This window comes from Salvelinus fontinalis, chromosome 34 (assembly GCF_029448725.1).
Source record: "Salvelinus fontinalis isolate EN_2023a chromosome 34, ASM2944872v1, whole genome shotgun sequence".
Classification (NCBI taxonomy): Eukaryota; Metazoa; Chordata; class Actinopteri; order Salmoniformes; family Salmonidae; genus Salvelinus; species Salvelinus fontinalis.
Genome location: NC_074698.1, coordinates 12,822,230 through 12,837,044, shown reverse-complemented (window position 1 = coordinate 12,837,044; position 14,815 = coordinate 12,822,230). Strand labels below are relative to the sequence as shown.

At 43.3% G+C, this 14,815-nt stretch overlaps 1 protein-coding gene across 4 annotated transcripts; it reads left to right on the top strand.

Annotated features, from left to right (window-relative positions):
• The first annotated feature begins 315 nt into the window (after positions 1-315).
• Positions 316-14,462, top strand: LOC129833150 (histone acetyltransferase KAT7). Of its 4 annotated transcripts, none has more exons than XM_055897484.1 (14): positions 316-498; positions 6,068-6,215; positions 7,052-7,213; positions 8,265-8,504; positions 8,684-8,766; positions 8,916-9,002; positions 9,194-9,292; positions 9,582-9,671; positions 10,175-10,360; positions 10,502-10,591; positions 10,698-10,838; positions 10,926-11,019; positions 11,147-11,400; positions 11,991-14,462. In XM_055897484.1, the coding sequence occupies exons 1-14, from the start codon at positions 484-486 to the stop codon at positions 12,087-12,089; spliced, it is 1,788 nt and encodes a 595-aa protein (XP_055753459.1). In that variant the 5' UTR covers positions 316-483; the 3' UTR covers positions 12,090-14,462. The 4 variants fall into 4 exon arrangements, with proteins under 4 accessions (XP_055753459.1, XP_055753458.1, XP_055753460.1 ...); XM_055897483.1 differs by having other exon boundaries at positions 9,582-9,692; XM_055897485.1 differs by lacking the exon at positions 7,052-7,213 and having other exon boundaries at positions 9,582-9,692.
• The last annotated feature ends 353 nt before the right edge of the window (positions 14,463-14,815 follow it).

The window sequence follows — 14,815 nt, the reverse complement described above, 5'->3', positions numbered from 1 at the left end:
GATGAATGAATGGTCTATGTACATCCTCATCAAACTTCTCACTATGCACCTTGTGTACTGTACTGTATTTTACCTCAGAAAAAAAATACACAGTCTATTTTTATGTAAACTGTATGAGTCAGTGTACAATATCTGGGGTCCTTGGGATGTCCCTACCTCTAAACCCTAACCTTACATTTCAATTTGTCGTGGGTAGGGACTTCCCAAGGATTCCGAATAGCAAGGGGCATTTACACAAGGGACCATCATGTACACGTTACAACACTGCCATCTAGTGGCCAATTGAATAACAGTAGAACCGTTTCAAAACATTCCGAAACGTGTCGACCTGCTTGAACACACCACGGAAGTGTGAGACAAACGTTGAACGGCATCTCCAGTCAACCAGTTTCATTAGTGAGCATTTTCATTTTAAAACGCTGTGTTTATTTTTACTGCTAAGGGATAGCTAACGTCTTAAAACAGACACCGTTAAAGTGAAATATGCCTCGGAGAAAGGTAAGAACTTGATTTATTTAGATACGTAGTAGTAAAATACAGGTGACTGACTCATGCTAGCTATATCTAATGCCAATTTGTTTAGCTAACTTGCTATCATGTCGAAATGTCACTATAATGTGACAGATAGGAGCTAATTGATCCCTGGTTTGCGTTAAAACATGGCACAATCAATTTTGTGTACCATTTAGAATAGCACAAATGCCATGGCAAGCTGATGCGATACTGGTCTAGTTAATGCTAACTGGCTATCCATGAGTGTGTTCATGGGGCGCATTTGAACATCATTTCGCAATCGCTTTAGCTAGCTGACATAGTTATCTAGCTAACAGATGAACCACCAGCTAGCAGTGATATAACCAAAAGCTTGGTGGAACAGGCCCGCAGGGTGTACGGAAAAGGTGTTATCTAGGTTCAAACCTCTCTGGCTGTAGCTAGTTGAATCCTGCTGGTGGTGAGGGAAATTCTTGTCTTCCTCAAAACAACATTTTCATTGGATTGATTCAGGAATAACATAGTGTCAATTGGTTTAATTTTCTCCTGTCCCGCCTTTCCTCACTTGTAATTGGTTAAAGACAAATAGTGCCCTCAAGATTGTTGAACCATTTTCATCTCGAATGTATTTTCTCTACGCTAGTTGTCAACGTAACAGTATGGTCATGTTGTTAATATACATATGCATGGTCCGTTGCATGTTCATGTTTGTTTTGGAACATTTCTCGAGTGGATTTCAGTTCTGGCCGTTGGTAAAATGTTTTGACATGGTGCATTGTGGGAAAAGTACTACGGAAGTGTTGCTTGTACACATGCCCCTCCACATTAATCAAGATGTAAACCATTGACACTTGTAAACATTATTTTCGGTGATTCTTGTATTTTATGTGCTTGTGCTGTTGGATTAGGATTTTTTTCTGTGTAGAGTACTAGCTAGTATTCCAGTCCAGTTTGCTTCAAAACACACAATGCCTTCAGAAAGTATTCACATAAACTTGATTTATTCCACTTGTTGTGTGACAGCCTGAATTCAAAATGGATTAAATATGTTTTTTCTCACCCGTCTACACACAATACCCAATATTTATAATGACAAAGTGAAAACATGTAGTTTAGAAATGTTAGCAAATTTATTGAAAATGAAATCAGGAGTATTAACACCCGTGAGAATGCATGTTAGAATCACATTTTTCAGCAATTACAGCTGTGTCTTTCTGGGTAAGATTAAAAAAACTTTGCACACCTGGATTGTGCAATATTTGCACATTATTCTTTTTTAAATTCTTCAAGCTCTGTCAAGTTAGTTGTTGAGCATTCCATTTTCAAGTCTTGCCATAGACTTTCAAGCCGATTTAAGTCAAAACTGTAACTAGGCCATTCAGGAACATTCAATGTCGTCTTGATAAGCAACTCTTGTGTATATTTTGCCTTGTGTTTTAGGTTATTGTCCTGCTGAAAAGTGAATTTGTCTCCCAGTGTCTAGGTTTTCCTCTAGGATTGTGCCTGTGCTTAGCTCTATTCCATTTCTTTTATCCTAAAAAACTCCCTGTTCCTTGCTGATGACAAATATACCCGTAACATAATGCAGCCACCACCATTCTTGAAAATATGAAGAGTGGTACTCAGTGATGTGTTGGGATTTGCCCCAAATATAACGCTTTCTATTCAGGACATAAAGTACATTTCTTTGCTACATGTTTTTGCAGTTGTAGGGGGCTTTCACACAATTGGTTTGGTGCTTTTTTTCCGACCTCTGGTGCGTTTACCCCCTTAGTTGGGCTCGTTTGGACTGGTGTGGTTACTATCTGCACTCGAAAGCACACTAAACAACGCACCGTGATTTGCTAAAAAAGGGTGTACTCGGTCCGATTCTATTCATACCGTGGTGCGGTTCACTGCAGGTGAGAATGCAGTCTGGACTAAACACAGGAAAATAACCTGTCACATTTTTATTTTTTATTTTATTTATTTCACTTTTATTTAACCAGGTTGGCCAGTTGAGAACAAGTTCTCATTTACAACTGCGACCTGGCCAAGATGAATCAAAGCAGTGTGACACAAACAACAACACAGAGTTACCCTTTGTCTAAACAAACGTACAGTCAATAACACAATAGAAAAAAAGTCTATATACAGTGTGTGGAAATGGCGTAAGGCAAGGTGGTAAGGCAAGAAATAGGCCATAGTGGCGTAGTAATTACAATTTAGCAAATTAACACTGGAGTGATAGATGTACAGATGATGATGTGCAAGTGGAAGTACTGGTGTGCAAAAAAGTAAATAAAAACAATATGGGGATGAGGTAGGTAGATTGGATGGGCTATTTACAGATGGGCTGTGTACAGCTGCAGCGATCAGTTAGCTGTTCAGATGCTGATGTTTAAAGTTAGTGAGGGAGATATTAGTCTCCAACTTCAGCGATTGTTTTTTATTTTTATTATTATTATTATTTTTTTGCAATTCGTTCCAGTCATTGGCAGCAGAGAACTGGAAGGAAAGGCGGCCAAGGGGGGTGTTGGCGGGGCCTCCCGGGTGGCGCAGTGGTCTAGGACACTGCATCGCAGTGCTAACTGCGCCACCAGAGTCTCTGGGTTCGCGCCCAGGCTCTGTCGCAGCCGGCCGCGACTGGGAGGTCCGTGGGGCGACGCACAATTGGCATAGCGTCGTCCGGGGTAGGGAGGGTTTGGCCGGTAGGGATATCCTTGTCTCATCGCGCTCCAGCGACTCCTGTGGCGGGCCGGGCGCAGTGCGCGCCAGCCAAAGGGGGCCAGGTACACGGTGTTTCCTCCGACACATTGGTGCGGCTGGCTTCCGGGTTGGAGGCGCACTGTGTTAAGAAGCAGTACGGCTGGTTGGGTTGTGCTTAGTCAGTTTTATAGTCAGTTTTACGAGGGTATGTTTGGCGGCGTGAGTGAAGGAGGCTTTGTTGCGAAATAGGAAGCCGATTCTAGATTTAATTTTGGATTGTAGATGTTTAATTGGAGTCTGGAAGAAGAGTTTACAGTCTGCGGGCAGTGATCGGTTGAAAAGCATGCATTTAGTTTTACTAGCGTTTAAGAGCAGTTGGAGGCCACGGAAGGAGTGTTGTATGGCATTGAAGCTTGTTTGGAGGTTTGTTAAGACAGTGCCCAAAGAAGGGCCATATGTATACAGAATGGTATCGTCTGCATAGAGGTGGATCAGAGAGTCACCTGCAGCAAGAGCGACATCATTGATATATACAGAGAAAAGAGTCGGCACGAGAATTGAACCTTGTGGTACCCCCATAGAGACTGCCAGAGGTCTAGACAACAGGCCCTCCGATTTGACACACTGAACTCTGAGAAGTAGTTGGTGAACTAGGCGAGGCAGTCATTTGAGAAACCAAAGCTGTTGAGTCTGCCGATAAGAATACGGTGATTGACAGAGTTGAAGGCATTGGCCAGGTCGATGAGGACAGCTGCACAGTACTGTCTTTTATCGATGGCGGTTATGATATCGTTTAATACCTTGAGCGTGGCTGAGGTGCACCCGTGACCGGCTCGGAAACCGGATTGCACAGCGGAGAAGGTACAGTGGGATTCGAAATGGTCAATGATCTGTTTATTAACTTGGCTTTCAAAGACTTTAATAAGGCAGAGCAGGATGGATATAGGTCTGTAATTATTATTTGTTGTTTGACTGCGAGCATTTGACGGAATGCATGCAGCATCATAACTTGAGATCTCTGCAGAAAATGTATGAGCGCATCCGATGCAGATTAGGGGAGACTGGAGCTATATTGGGGGATATACAGTGCATTCGGAAAGTATTCAGACCCCTTCCCTTTTTCCACCTTCTGTTACGTTACAGCCTTATTCTAAAATATATCAAATATAATTTTTTTCATCAATCTACACACAATACCCCATAATGACAAAGCAAAAGCAAGTTTTTATAAATTCTTGAAAATGTATTAAAAAATAAATAAATGTAAAACCTTATTTACATAAGTATTCAGACCCTTTGACCTGAAATTAAGCTCAGGTGTATCCTGTTTCCATTGATCATCCTTGAGATGTTTCTACAAATTGATTGGAGTTCACCTGTGGTAAATTCAATTGATTGGACATGAATGTCACACACCTGTCTATGCAAGGTCCCACAGTCGACAATGCATAACAGAGTAAAAAGCAAGCCATGAGGTCGAAGGAATTATCCGTAGAGCTCCGAGACAGGATTGTGTTGAGGCACAGATCTGGGGAAGGGTACCAAAAAATGTCTGCAGCATTGAAGGTCCCCAAGAACACAGTGGCCTCCATCATTCTTAAATGGAAGAAGTTTGGAACTACCAATACTCTTCCTAGAGCTGGCCGCCCAGCCAAACTGAGCAATCGGCGCCTTGGTCAGTGAGGTGACCAAGTAAAAAGAATAGGAAAAGAACCCAATGGTCACTCTGACAGAGCTCCAGAGTTCCTCTGTGGAGATGGGAGAACCTTCCAGAAGGACAACCATCTCTGCAGCACTCCACCAATCAGGCCTTTGTGGTAGAGTGGCCAGACGGAAGCCACTCTTTAGTAAAAGGCACATGACAGCCCTATTTGAGTTTGCCAAAAGGCACCTAAAGGACTCTCAGACCATGAGAAACAAGATTCTCTGGTCTGATGAAACTAAGTCTGGAGTAAACTTGGCATCATCCCTATGGTGAAGCATGGTGGAGGCAGCATCATGTTGTGGGGTTGTTTTCAGCGGGAAGGACTGGCAGACTAGTCAGGATCGAGGCAAAGATGAACAGCAAAGTACAGAGAGATCCTTGATGAAAACCTGCTCCAGAGCCCTCAGGACCTCAGACTGGGGTGAAGGTTCACCTACCAACAGGACAACGACCCTAAGCACACAGACAACGCAGGAGTGGCTTCGGGACAAGTCTCTGAATGTCCTTGAGTGGCCCAGCCAGAGTCCAGACCTGAACCCGATCAAACATCTCTGGACAGACCTGAAAATAGCTGTGCAGCGACGCCCATCCAACCTGACAGAGCTTGAGAGGATCTGCAGAGAAGAATGGGAGAAACTCCCCAAATACAGGTGTGCCAAGCGTCATACCCAAGAAGACCCGAGGCTGTAATCGCTGCCAAAGGTGCTTCAACAAAGTACTGAGTAAACAGTCTGAATACGTATGTAAATGTGATATATATTTTTATACATTTGCTAAAATAAAAAAGGTTGCCTTGTCATTATGGGGTATTGTGTGTAGATTGAGGAGGGGGAAAAAACGATTTAAAACATTTTAGAATAAGGCTGTAACGTAACAAAATGTGGAAAAAGTTTCTAGGGGTCTGAATACTTTCTGAATGCACTGTGGTCTACTGAATATAGCCTATTCACGTCGCAGTTAGAGCCGCTATTGCGCTGTTTCCTCCCACATGTCGTTGGAAGACGACAACGAAAGTAATAGGAAGATTTGGGGCACACAAGTGTTGCTTCATGATAATAATAAATGGATTCGACGATAGCATTGTGTTCATACAAGCTAATAGGAACCAAACCAAAGAATCGTCATGTTTATGTTACTGATGTGCATAACTGACGATCGATCTTCCCTTTTGTTCTATGAAAGAGGAATGCTGGAAGCAGCTCCGACGGCACTGAAGATTCAGACTTCTCTGCTGACCATGAGCACACAGACAGAATCGAGACCTATGGGAGAACACGGAGGAACACGCGCCTCACCCGGGCATCGCTGCGACTCAGCCAAAGTTCACAAGGTAAATATGCCTTTTTCAAAGCAAATTGTATTTGTCACATGCGCCGAATACAACAGGTGTAGTAGACCTATCAGTGGCTTGCTTACAAGCCCTTAACCAACAGTGCAGTTTTGATATGGAACTGTCATGAGATGGCCAAGATATTTATATTGTTATGTTTCTGCATCAAGAATCTGCTGAATAACTATGAATCCTATGTGAATCCCTTGGATTCCAGCCAATTGAGTTGTCAGTCTAGGTCATTGAACCAAATGTTGTGACAATAATCTAAGTCAGAAGATTCAAAATGAAGATACTGACTGTAATGCTGGGGTTCTCTTTTGTCTGTAGATATACCCATAGATGTGCTCATGGGTTGTTATCGCTTGCTGTACAATAGCCATTGAATATCAGCATTCAAGCTCATAAACTGTGAATGGGTTTAGACAGCAGTCATACCCCCTGATCCCTATTCGGTCTGGCTGTCATGGTTTGAGTAGAGGATGATATAGTTTCCACTCCCTTTTGTTATTGAAAAAAAACTGGATGCATTCTATGTGGTTTTTGAAAAGCTTGGCATGTCCCTTGGTCCTCAATGTGACAACTGAACTGATGTTGTTATTAAGTTGTTATACACAACAAGTAGCCTACTGCTTGGGCCTATGTTTTGTTTGTTGCCTGTACTCTACTGGTCAGTTTTGTTGTGGAAACGAATCCTTTTGTTAAGGGAGTGTAAGTGTCTCTGCTTGAAAGGGATTTGTCCATTGACGAGACAAGAGTTGTAGCTCCTAGCCTTCTATATTACTGCTTAGGGCCAGAGACCCCTGAAGACGTTTGTTAAAAAAATGTCTTTTTAGATTCCAGCCCTGCCCAGATCAGCCCAGCAGAGGTGGTGACCTTCTCTGCCCGGCGAGTGACCCGTAGCCGTAGTCTGCAGCAAGGGCCGCCGGTCACCCCCAAGAAATACCCTCTGCGCCAGAGTCGCTCTTCGGGGTCGGACACGGAGCAGCATGTGGAGGGTAGGAGGACGAGGCAGCATGGTCACTTTCTCTCACAGTTCCCCCCCGCTCCATTGTCCACATGCGAGAGCTGGCCACCCACTGCGTTATTGATGTTATGTTGTCATTGTATCATTTTAAGTTTTCGAAGAGGCAGTGATGCTCAACCAGTGCTTTTCTACTCTTTAAGTTTGTTTTGGACTTGTGTCCTCAAACAGAGATGATTTGAGCTTGTGTTGTCCTCCACATGTTATTCCACTCATTTGTTATGTCTCTGCTGGTTACTCAGACAGTTCTGCTGAAAATTGCAGCCTATGCTTGTAGCTACCATCCCTATTCATTCCTTTGGGTTCTGTTGCTGGTGTGGTGGGGTCGTTGTACTCGATCATGTATTGGGTGTTTGATGTCACGATGAGTCATCATCCCCTCCTGTCCTGTTTCATACCCCTCACTTTTTGTCTTTGGAAAAACATGCCTTGGGAAAACCGGAAGGGGGCGTGCAAGAATTGTGAAAAACAAATGCATCACCAACATTGACAAAAAATATATAGCATTGTGTGTGTGTGTGTGTGTGTGTGTGTGTGTGTGTGTGTGTGTGTGTGTGTGTGTGTGTGTGTGTGTGTGTGTGTGTATAACAGTATCACAACAAAATGGAACCTTGTGTCCTGAAACCGTATAGACATGGTACTGTAAGATAGTTGGAATGTCCTCGTTCATAATTCTAGATACAAGCCAGGCACTTGAAATATGAACTAAGCCCCATCATGTGGGCTCCCGAGTGGCACAGCGGTCTAAGGCACTGCATCTCAGTGCTAGAGGTGTCACTACAGACCCTGGTTCGATTCCAGGCTGTATCTCAACTGGCCGTGATTGGGAGTCCCATAGGGCGGCGCACAATTGGCCCAGCGTCGTCTGGGTTTGGCCGGGGTAGGCCGTAATTGTGAATAAGAATTAGTTCTTAACTGACTTTCCTAGTTGAATAAAGGTAAAATAAAACAATGTGAGGTGTCTGTCGTGCTTGTGAGTATAACAATTCCTTTACATGTGTTCTTCTCCTCGTTGACTTTTCCAGACCTGAAGCGAGCAGCAGACCAGGACGAGTCTCCGCCCCGCACCCCAACAGGGAACGCCCTCTCATCGGAGTCGGATATTGACGTGTCCAGCCCTAACGCCTCTCATGACGAGAGCCTGGCCAAGGAGCTGTCACTCAAAGACTCTGGCAGCGACCTCTCCCACAGGCCCAAGCGCCGCCGCTTCCACGAGAGCTACAACTTCAACATGAAGTGCCCCACACCAGGCTGTAACTCCCTGGGTAAATTATCTCATTCTTAACTGTCAGCTCCACCGTCAATGAGGACAGGACATTTATTTACATAGTTGACTTTTTGTGCAATGTGGACCTCAGAGCGCTACACATTCAAAACACACACTGTTAGTTGTTATGTTCTGCATTGGTTTCATTTGACGTTCTCTGTTTTATTCGTTTTTCAGGCCATTTGACAGGGAAACATGAGAGGCACTTCTCAATATCTGGCTGCCCTCTCTTCCACAACCTCTCTGTAGATGAATGCAAGGTAAATCTACCTTAGAAGTTGTCTTTAGTGTTGAGGTGTGGGATTCTTGGACTGTGTCTGAAATCTGTCTGCCTACTACTTAATAAAACAACATACTGTAGGCATATCTTTAGTAGGGATCGCTTACCAAATGGGAATTCTCTTCGCAGACGAGGGCCTCCTCTCGTGACAAACAGGTGGAGGAGCGGACGTTGTCCCACCGGCAGGATGAGAACAGACACGCTACCCGTCACCAGGTACTATGATCCTGGGCCTTTCATTTTTTGGTCAACCATCTCATTTTATCACTACGCTACTGTTTTTGGTTTGGATTTGTCTCTCCTTGCAGTCAATGTTTCAAGAAAGGCAATATCAAATGGGGCGCAAATTAGGATTTGGATTTAAAGGCAGTATCATGGCAGTATCATAACATTGCATAATGGATTAGGCCCCAACGGAGAGACAGATGAGGTACAAGGAGAAGGTGACGGAAATGAGGAAGAAGAGGAACTCGGGTCTGCTAAAAGAGCAGAAAGACCAGTACATGGTGAGTGTGATGATCTGACCTCTAATCCAAACTCTAGGAATGAAAAAACTACCCATTTCCATTAGTGCCAGAAGAAAAAGCTTCCTTGTAGCCTACACGTTGTAATACACTCTTATCCCATACGAAACGTAAACAAATATAATACTTGCAATATTAAAAAGTGTCTCGCAAGCACAGTTTGACAACTGTTTGGACAACAGATATGTTGAAGGTAAATAATGTGTCCGGTTGAAGAGATGTGCTGATTGTTCTGAGGTTAAAGGCTTCTTCTCCCTCTCTGATGTCCCAGGATCACCGGCAGTCCCACGGCAACAACCGAGAGCCCCTCCTGGAGAACATCACAAGTGATTACGACCTGGAGCTCTTTCGAAAAGCCCAGGCACGTGCTTCGGAGGATCTTGTAAGAGAGAGAACTCATCGCCCTTCCTCCCATTTTCCTCTTTCTTTTCCTGAGCCTGTACTAGTGACTGGCTGGACTGGGCCCAGTCGACACCCAGCTCTCACCGTTTATGGTGGGCAGTGCCAGACGGGGAGCATTCTGGGTAATCTGGCTTCTCACACTGTCTGGTGTTGTCAGTTACAAGACCGGGTAGTTTATGGAGAAGTTCTTCTTCGCTCTCTTTGAGCTAGATTTACTCTAGACAATATCTTTAAGAGCCTCCCCTTTCAGTCTTCCAATTCAGAGCTCTCTCTTATCCTTTCCACACACATTTCTAACCTTTTTTTCCAAATTAAAGCGCATTCTCCGTGGTCGCTTCCACAGAGAGTAATGAGTTCTCCTCCCGTGGCGTTTTGCCTGCCCCTCTCCCTCGCTGCGTTGGTCAAACCTCTCTCTTCCTCCTCTCTTTTCTGTCCCCTCTCCCTGTCCTCCGCCTGGTGCAGGAGAAGCTGCAGGGCCAGGTGGCGGAGGGCAGCAACATGATCAAGACCATTGTGTTTGGCCGCTACGAGCTGGACACCTGGTACCACTCGCCCTACCCCGAGGAGTACGCCCGCCTGGGACGCCTCTACATGTGTGAGTTCTGCCTCAAGTACATGAAGAGTCTGACCATCCTGCGCCGGCACATGGTGAGAACGTTGGTGCATGTCAATTAGTTTCTCCGGTGTTTTCTGATTGTTCTTTATGGATGGATTCAGACGTTTCAGAGTGGATCTCAGTTCTGAATAAGTTTTTGTATGATGATCGGTGCCGTCCCTCCCCCTGTACAGGCCAAGTGTGTCTGGAAACACCCACCAGGGGATGAGATCTATCGAAAGGGAAACATCTCCGTCTTTGAGGTGGACGGTAAAAAGAACAAGGTGAGAGATTGCTGAGGTCCCAGGAATGTTATGTTATCCTGCCTTGTGAATGTTTTGACTACCCTGCTCTGACCATAGCCCTGCTAAATGACCCTATCGTCCACAGATCTACTGCCAAAACCTGTGCCTTCTGGCTAAGCTCTTCCTGGACCACAAGACCCTATACTACGACGTGGAGCCCTTCCTCTTCTACGTCATGACAGAGGCTGACAACACCGGCTGCCATCTTGTGGGCTACTTCTCAAAGGTAACCAGTCAGTCGTAGTTATAATGCTACGTTTTATTTATAAACTGCTTTTCTCAAACTCAAAACGTCTATGCCCTCCCATTTTAGGAGAAGAACTCATTCCTGAACTACAATGTCTCCTGTATCCTCACCATGCCACAGTACATGAGGCAGGGCTATGGAAAGATGCTGATTGACTTCAGTGAGTACAGCCACTACCTTGTGGTCTCTCTGACTCTACCTGACCTCTCTGTAACCCCGTGTCTGGTCCTGGTTTCTCTCTAACCCTGGTCTCTGTGTAACCCTGTGTGTGGTCTTCCCTCTCCCAGGTTACCTACTGTCTAAGGTGGAGGAGAAGGTGGGCTCTCCAGAACGGCCCCTCTCAGACCTGGGCCTAATCAGCTACAGGTCCTACTGGAAGGAGGTGCTGCTGCGCTACCTCAACCAGTTCCAGGGGAAGGAGATCTCCATCAAGGAGATCAGCCAGGAGACAGCCGTCAACCCAGTGGACATCGTCAGCACCCTGCAGTCCCTCCAGATGCTCAAGTACTGGAAAGGGAAGCACCTGGTCTTGAAGAGACAGGTATGTCACCTACCATTTCTTCATATATTTATTCTTTAATCAGCCAAGAACAAGTTCTGATTTAGTATGACGGCCAGGACATTTCTCTAACTAACTGTGGAATTAGTTGGGGTTTGGGTTATTACATTAGACGTCAGTTCAGTCTCGATGTTGTCTTGGACATCCACTTATCATTGAGCCTAGCAGTGCTAACATTCTTACTAACCTCACGGACCCATCCTTCCAAATCTCATCACGATGATTTTACTATTGGAAGTCTGGAGAACTTTGGTATTGTATTTTGAGTAGAAGTGACGTTTCCCCTCAGGAGAGGCTTTTTAATTTATTTTTTGCTTTTTTTTATTTGCTTTGTTTCTCTTTCTACCGTGCCAGACAGTTTGCCTATGCTGTGTTAGTTGTGTATGAATAAATAAAATAAGCTGAAACATGCTAAATATTTAATGGGTTTGAAAAGTGGCAACATGTCTAGTTTCCATCTATACCACTGTCTGTCCTTTTTTATTTTCTTCCTGAGGAGAACTTCCACAGGTTTTGGAACGGAGTGTGACAAACCTTGGCTTCTGAGGCTAACATGCTACTATCTCCTCCAGGACCTAATCGACGACTGGAAAGCCAAGGAGACCAAGCGTGGCAGCAGCAAGACTATTGAACCCACCGCCTTAAAGTGGACCCCACCTAAAGGAACATAGGACACCCCTTCCCCCTACACCATACCACGCCAACTCTCCAACCCACGGACCTGCGTTCAAAGCTCACTATCAGAATAGTTTACGTCAAACAACTTTTTTTATCAGTACACTGTGTTAGTGCAGAATTATTGATCATTATTATTGAGAGTCCTAACCAGGCTTAAGTAGTAGATCATAATATCAAGAAGAATACTGATGGTGGGTTGCTTGAATCCAGACCCTAGCTTTCCTCACACAACTTCTCAGTAGAAGCGTATTAACCTAGTGAGCCAGACAGTTAGTACGTATGGGAATATAGCTGTCTTTCTGGGAGGGGTTGAGGTACAACAATGTATCCATGTGTCTTGATTGTCTTTAGTGTTTCTGTTTGGTTTGAGCTTTATTTAACTTTTTATTTAACTTTTTTATTTTTTTGAATTTTTTTAAACTTCTGTTTGGTTTTACCACTGTTTTAAACTGTTTAAACTTCTGTTTGGTTTTACCACTGTTTTAAACTGTTTAAACTTCTGTTTGGTTTTACCACTGTTTTAAGCTGTTTTGGCGAATGTCCTTTTTTAAGCTATTTTAAATTTGGCTCCCTGAAAAATTGCCAATTCCCTTTCTTCCCCTTCTCTCCACAGTGTGCACTCTTTCAAGTATTTAAAAGCATCGGACTGGTGAAAACGTTGGCTGGAGGAAGTTCCTTACCCCAATCCATTCCTTTTAAATCCACGAGGAAGAGTGCACAAGTAAACACTTTGGGAGAGAAGGAGGAGGAAAATAACTGGAATTCTCAGTCAGGCTCTGTCTGAGGCCGAAGTACGAATTTGATGTCAAGTTCAAGTCATGCTGTCAATATATTTAAATGATAGAGAGAAGATTTTATAGTACAGGTTTGGCAAGACAAAGTATATTTGAAGAAAGTTTTTAAAATGTGCAGGACTGGTTTCCTAGCCGTACTGAGAACTAGATTTGAACGTGTCATTAGAAGAGATTTTCTCTGACATGTTGCAGAGGAACAAGCAAATGCATGTAGTACACAGCAAAAGAGACCATTAGTTTTGCATTGTGGTCAACCCATTTTATGTCTATGTGTATAAGGATAAAATAATGGATGTTTTTCACCAACATTTTGAATTGCTGCAAATGTTACTGACTGCTAGACTGATTGTGCATATACTTTGGATGAAACCAGAAATTACCTCCATCTGCTGTGTGTATATATAAAGATTCCGAGTTCCACAGCAACCTATGGCCCTCATCTCAAGAATTTATAGCCACAATAGGGCAATAAATATATAAAGTGCACATCTTTATAGTTGCAGAAGAAATGGCCTTTACTGACCATATGTCAAAAGTTAACTCTTACTAACATCGTAAAGGATTGACAAACTTCACTGTCATTCTGAAATGGTGTTAATCCTTTTTTAGAGTTTTTATTCAGTTGTGTTTCTGGGTTCTTTCTTGTGTGTTTAAAAAAAAATAAGCTATTTGATCCGTGTATATGTTTGTCATAGGGGAGAAACAAAACAAGCTCAGAATCTGAGAGGAGGTATTTCTTCAAGGCTGCCAAATATACTGTATATTTCACGTCCATATTTCAAAATGTATTTCAATGGATCCAACTAAGAAAGTAATACTCCAATAATGTGGCGTTATGATTATTTTCAGAATTGAAGCACTCGTGTTGAAGTGTTGGATGTCCAATGTAAAATGCATGTTAAAATAGTTTTGGGCCAGTCAGGCTTTATTCATTCCTTCTGCTTTTGAATGTTAAGTAACAGGCCTTGAAATATACCTGCCCATCAGATTGTTTACTTCCTTATTTTGACTCTCTGAAACTAGATTGTACACTGTCCACTATATTTTGGGGTATGATTTTGATTTAGTTGCAAAGTTCATTGTTTTTCAAAGAGTCTGTATAATATCAGCATCTTTGGCATGAATCGATGCTAACTTGGCTTAACATCACACAAAGTAGGTATTATAGCAGGTCAACTTGCAGCTCATTTCACTGTATATTTTATTGGAACCTGAGAAAACACTGCTACAACAGGTCAACTGTTAATTTCCCCAAAACAATTCTCCTTTACCTCTGCCTTTCATATTTTGCCACCCAACATGTTGCTGTGGTCTGTGTTGTCTTGATGCTTCCACCTGTGCCAGTCATGGTATCTATAGAAAGCAACTCCAGAACAGCTGGGTTTACCTGAAACCAGTGTGTGTGGTCATAATGTTCACCTTCATTCATTCATTCAGTAAGCTATCAAAAGAGCAGTAGACCACTGTAGCTACACAGTAGTACCTCTGTACAGCATTAATATGTAGATCAGTTGTGTGCACCTGCTTTTGTACTTGCTTCCTCTCCAATAAATCTAAACTCAAATGTCTTGATCCTGTGTGCAAGGTGTTCTTTCTGAACTTTCTTGGGCAGCATCCTCTGTTTCCCCAACCAATTGCCACTACACAGTGCAATGTGTTGCTGTCTCGGGTGCATGGATCAGTCTAGTGGTTTCATCTCCGCTCCATGACCTGCACCAATCTGGTAAATCTAGACAGTTGAAAGCAAATGAACACTACAAAAAGTGGACTTGATTGAACAAATTGTTTTTATTAAGGAAATGTGAACAGCATTGAGCCTTTGCCACATAGATGTGTAGAGGTTCACTGACAAATGATCAGCATTTGATATGAAGCACAGAAAAGCAAACAATTTTTCAATATTAATTAATCTTGAAGTTCAGTAA

What these genes read in the sequence shown, in the direction of transcription:
- LOC129833150 (XM_055897483.1), top strand. An exon ending in GACACGCTACCCGTCACCAG is followed by an intron (nt 9,003 to 9,193) that starts GTACTATGATCC and finishes ATAATGGATTAG; the next exon opens with GCCCCAACGGAGAGACAGAT. An exon ending in ACCTGGTCTTGAAGAGACAG is followed by an intron (nt 11,401 to 11,990) that starts GTATGTCACCTA and finishes TATCTCCTCCAG; the next exon opens with GACCTAATCGACGACTGGAA.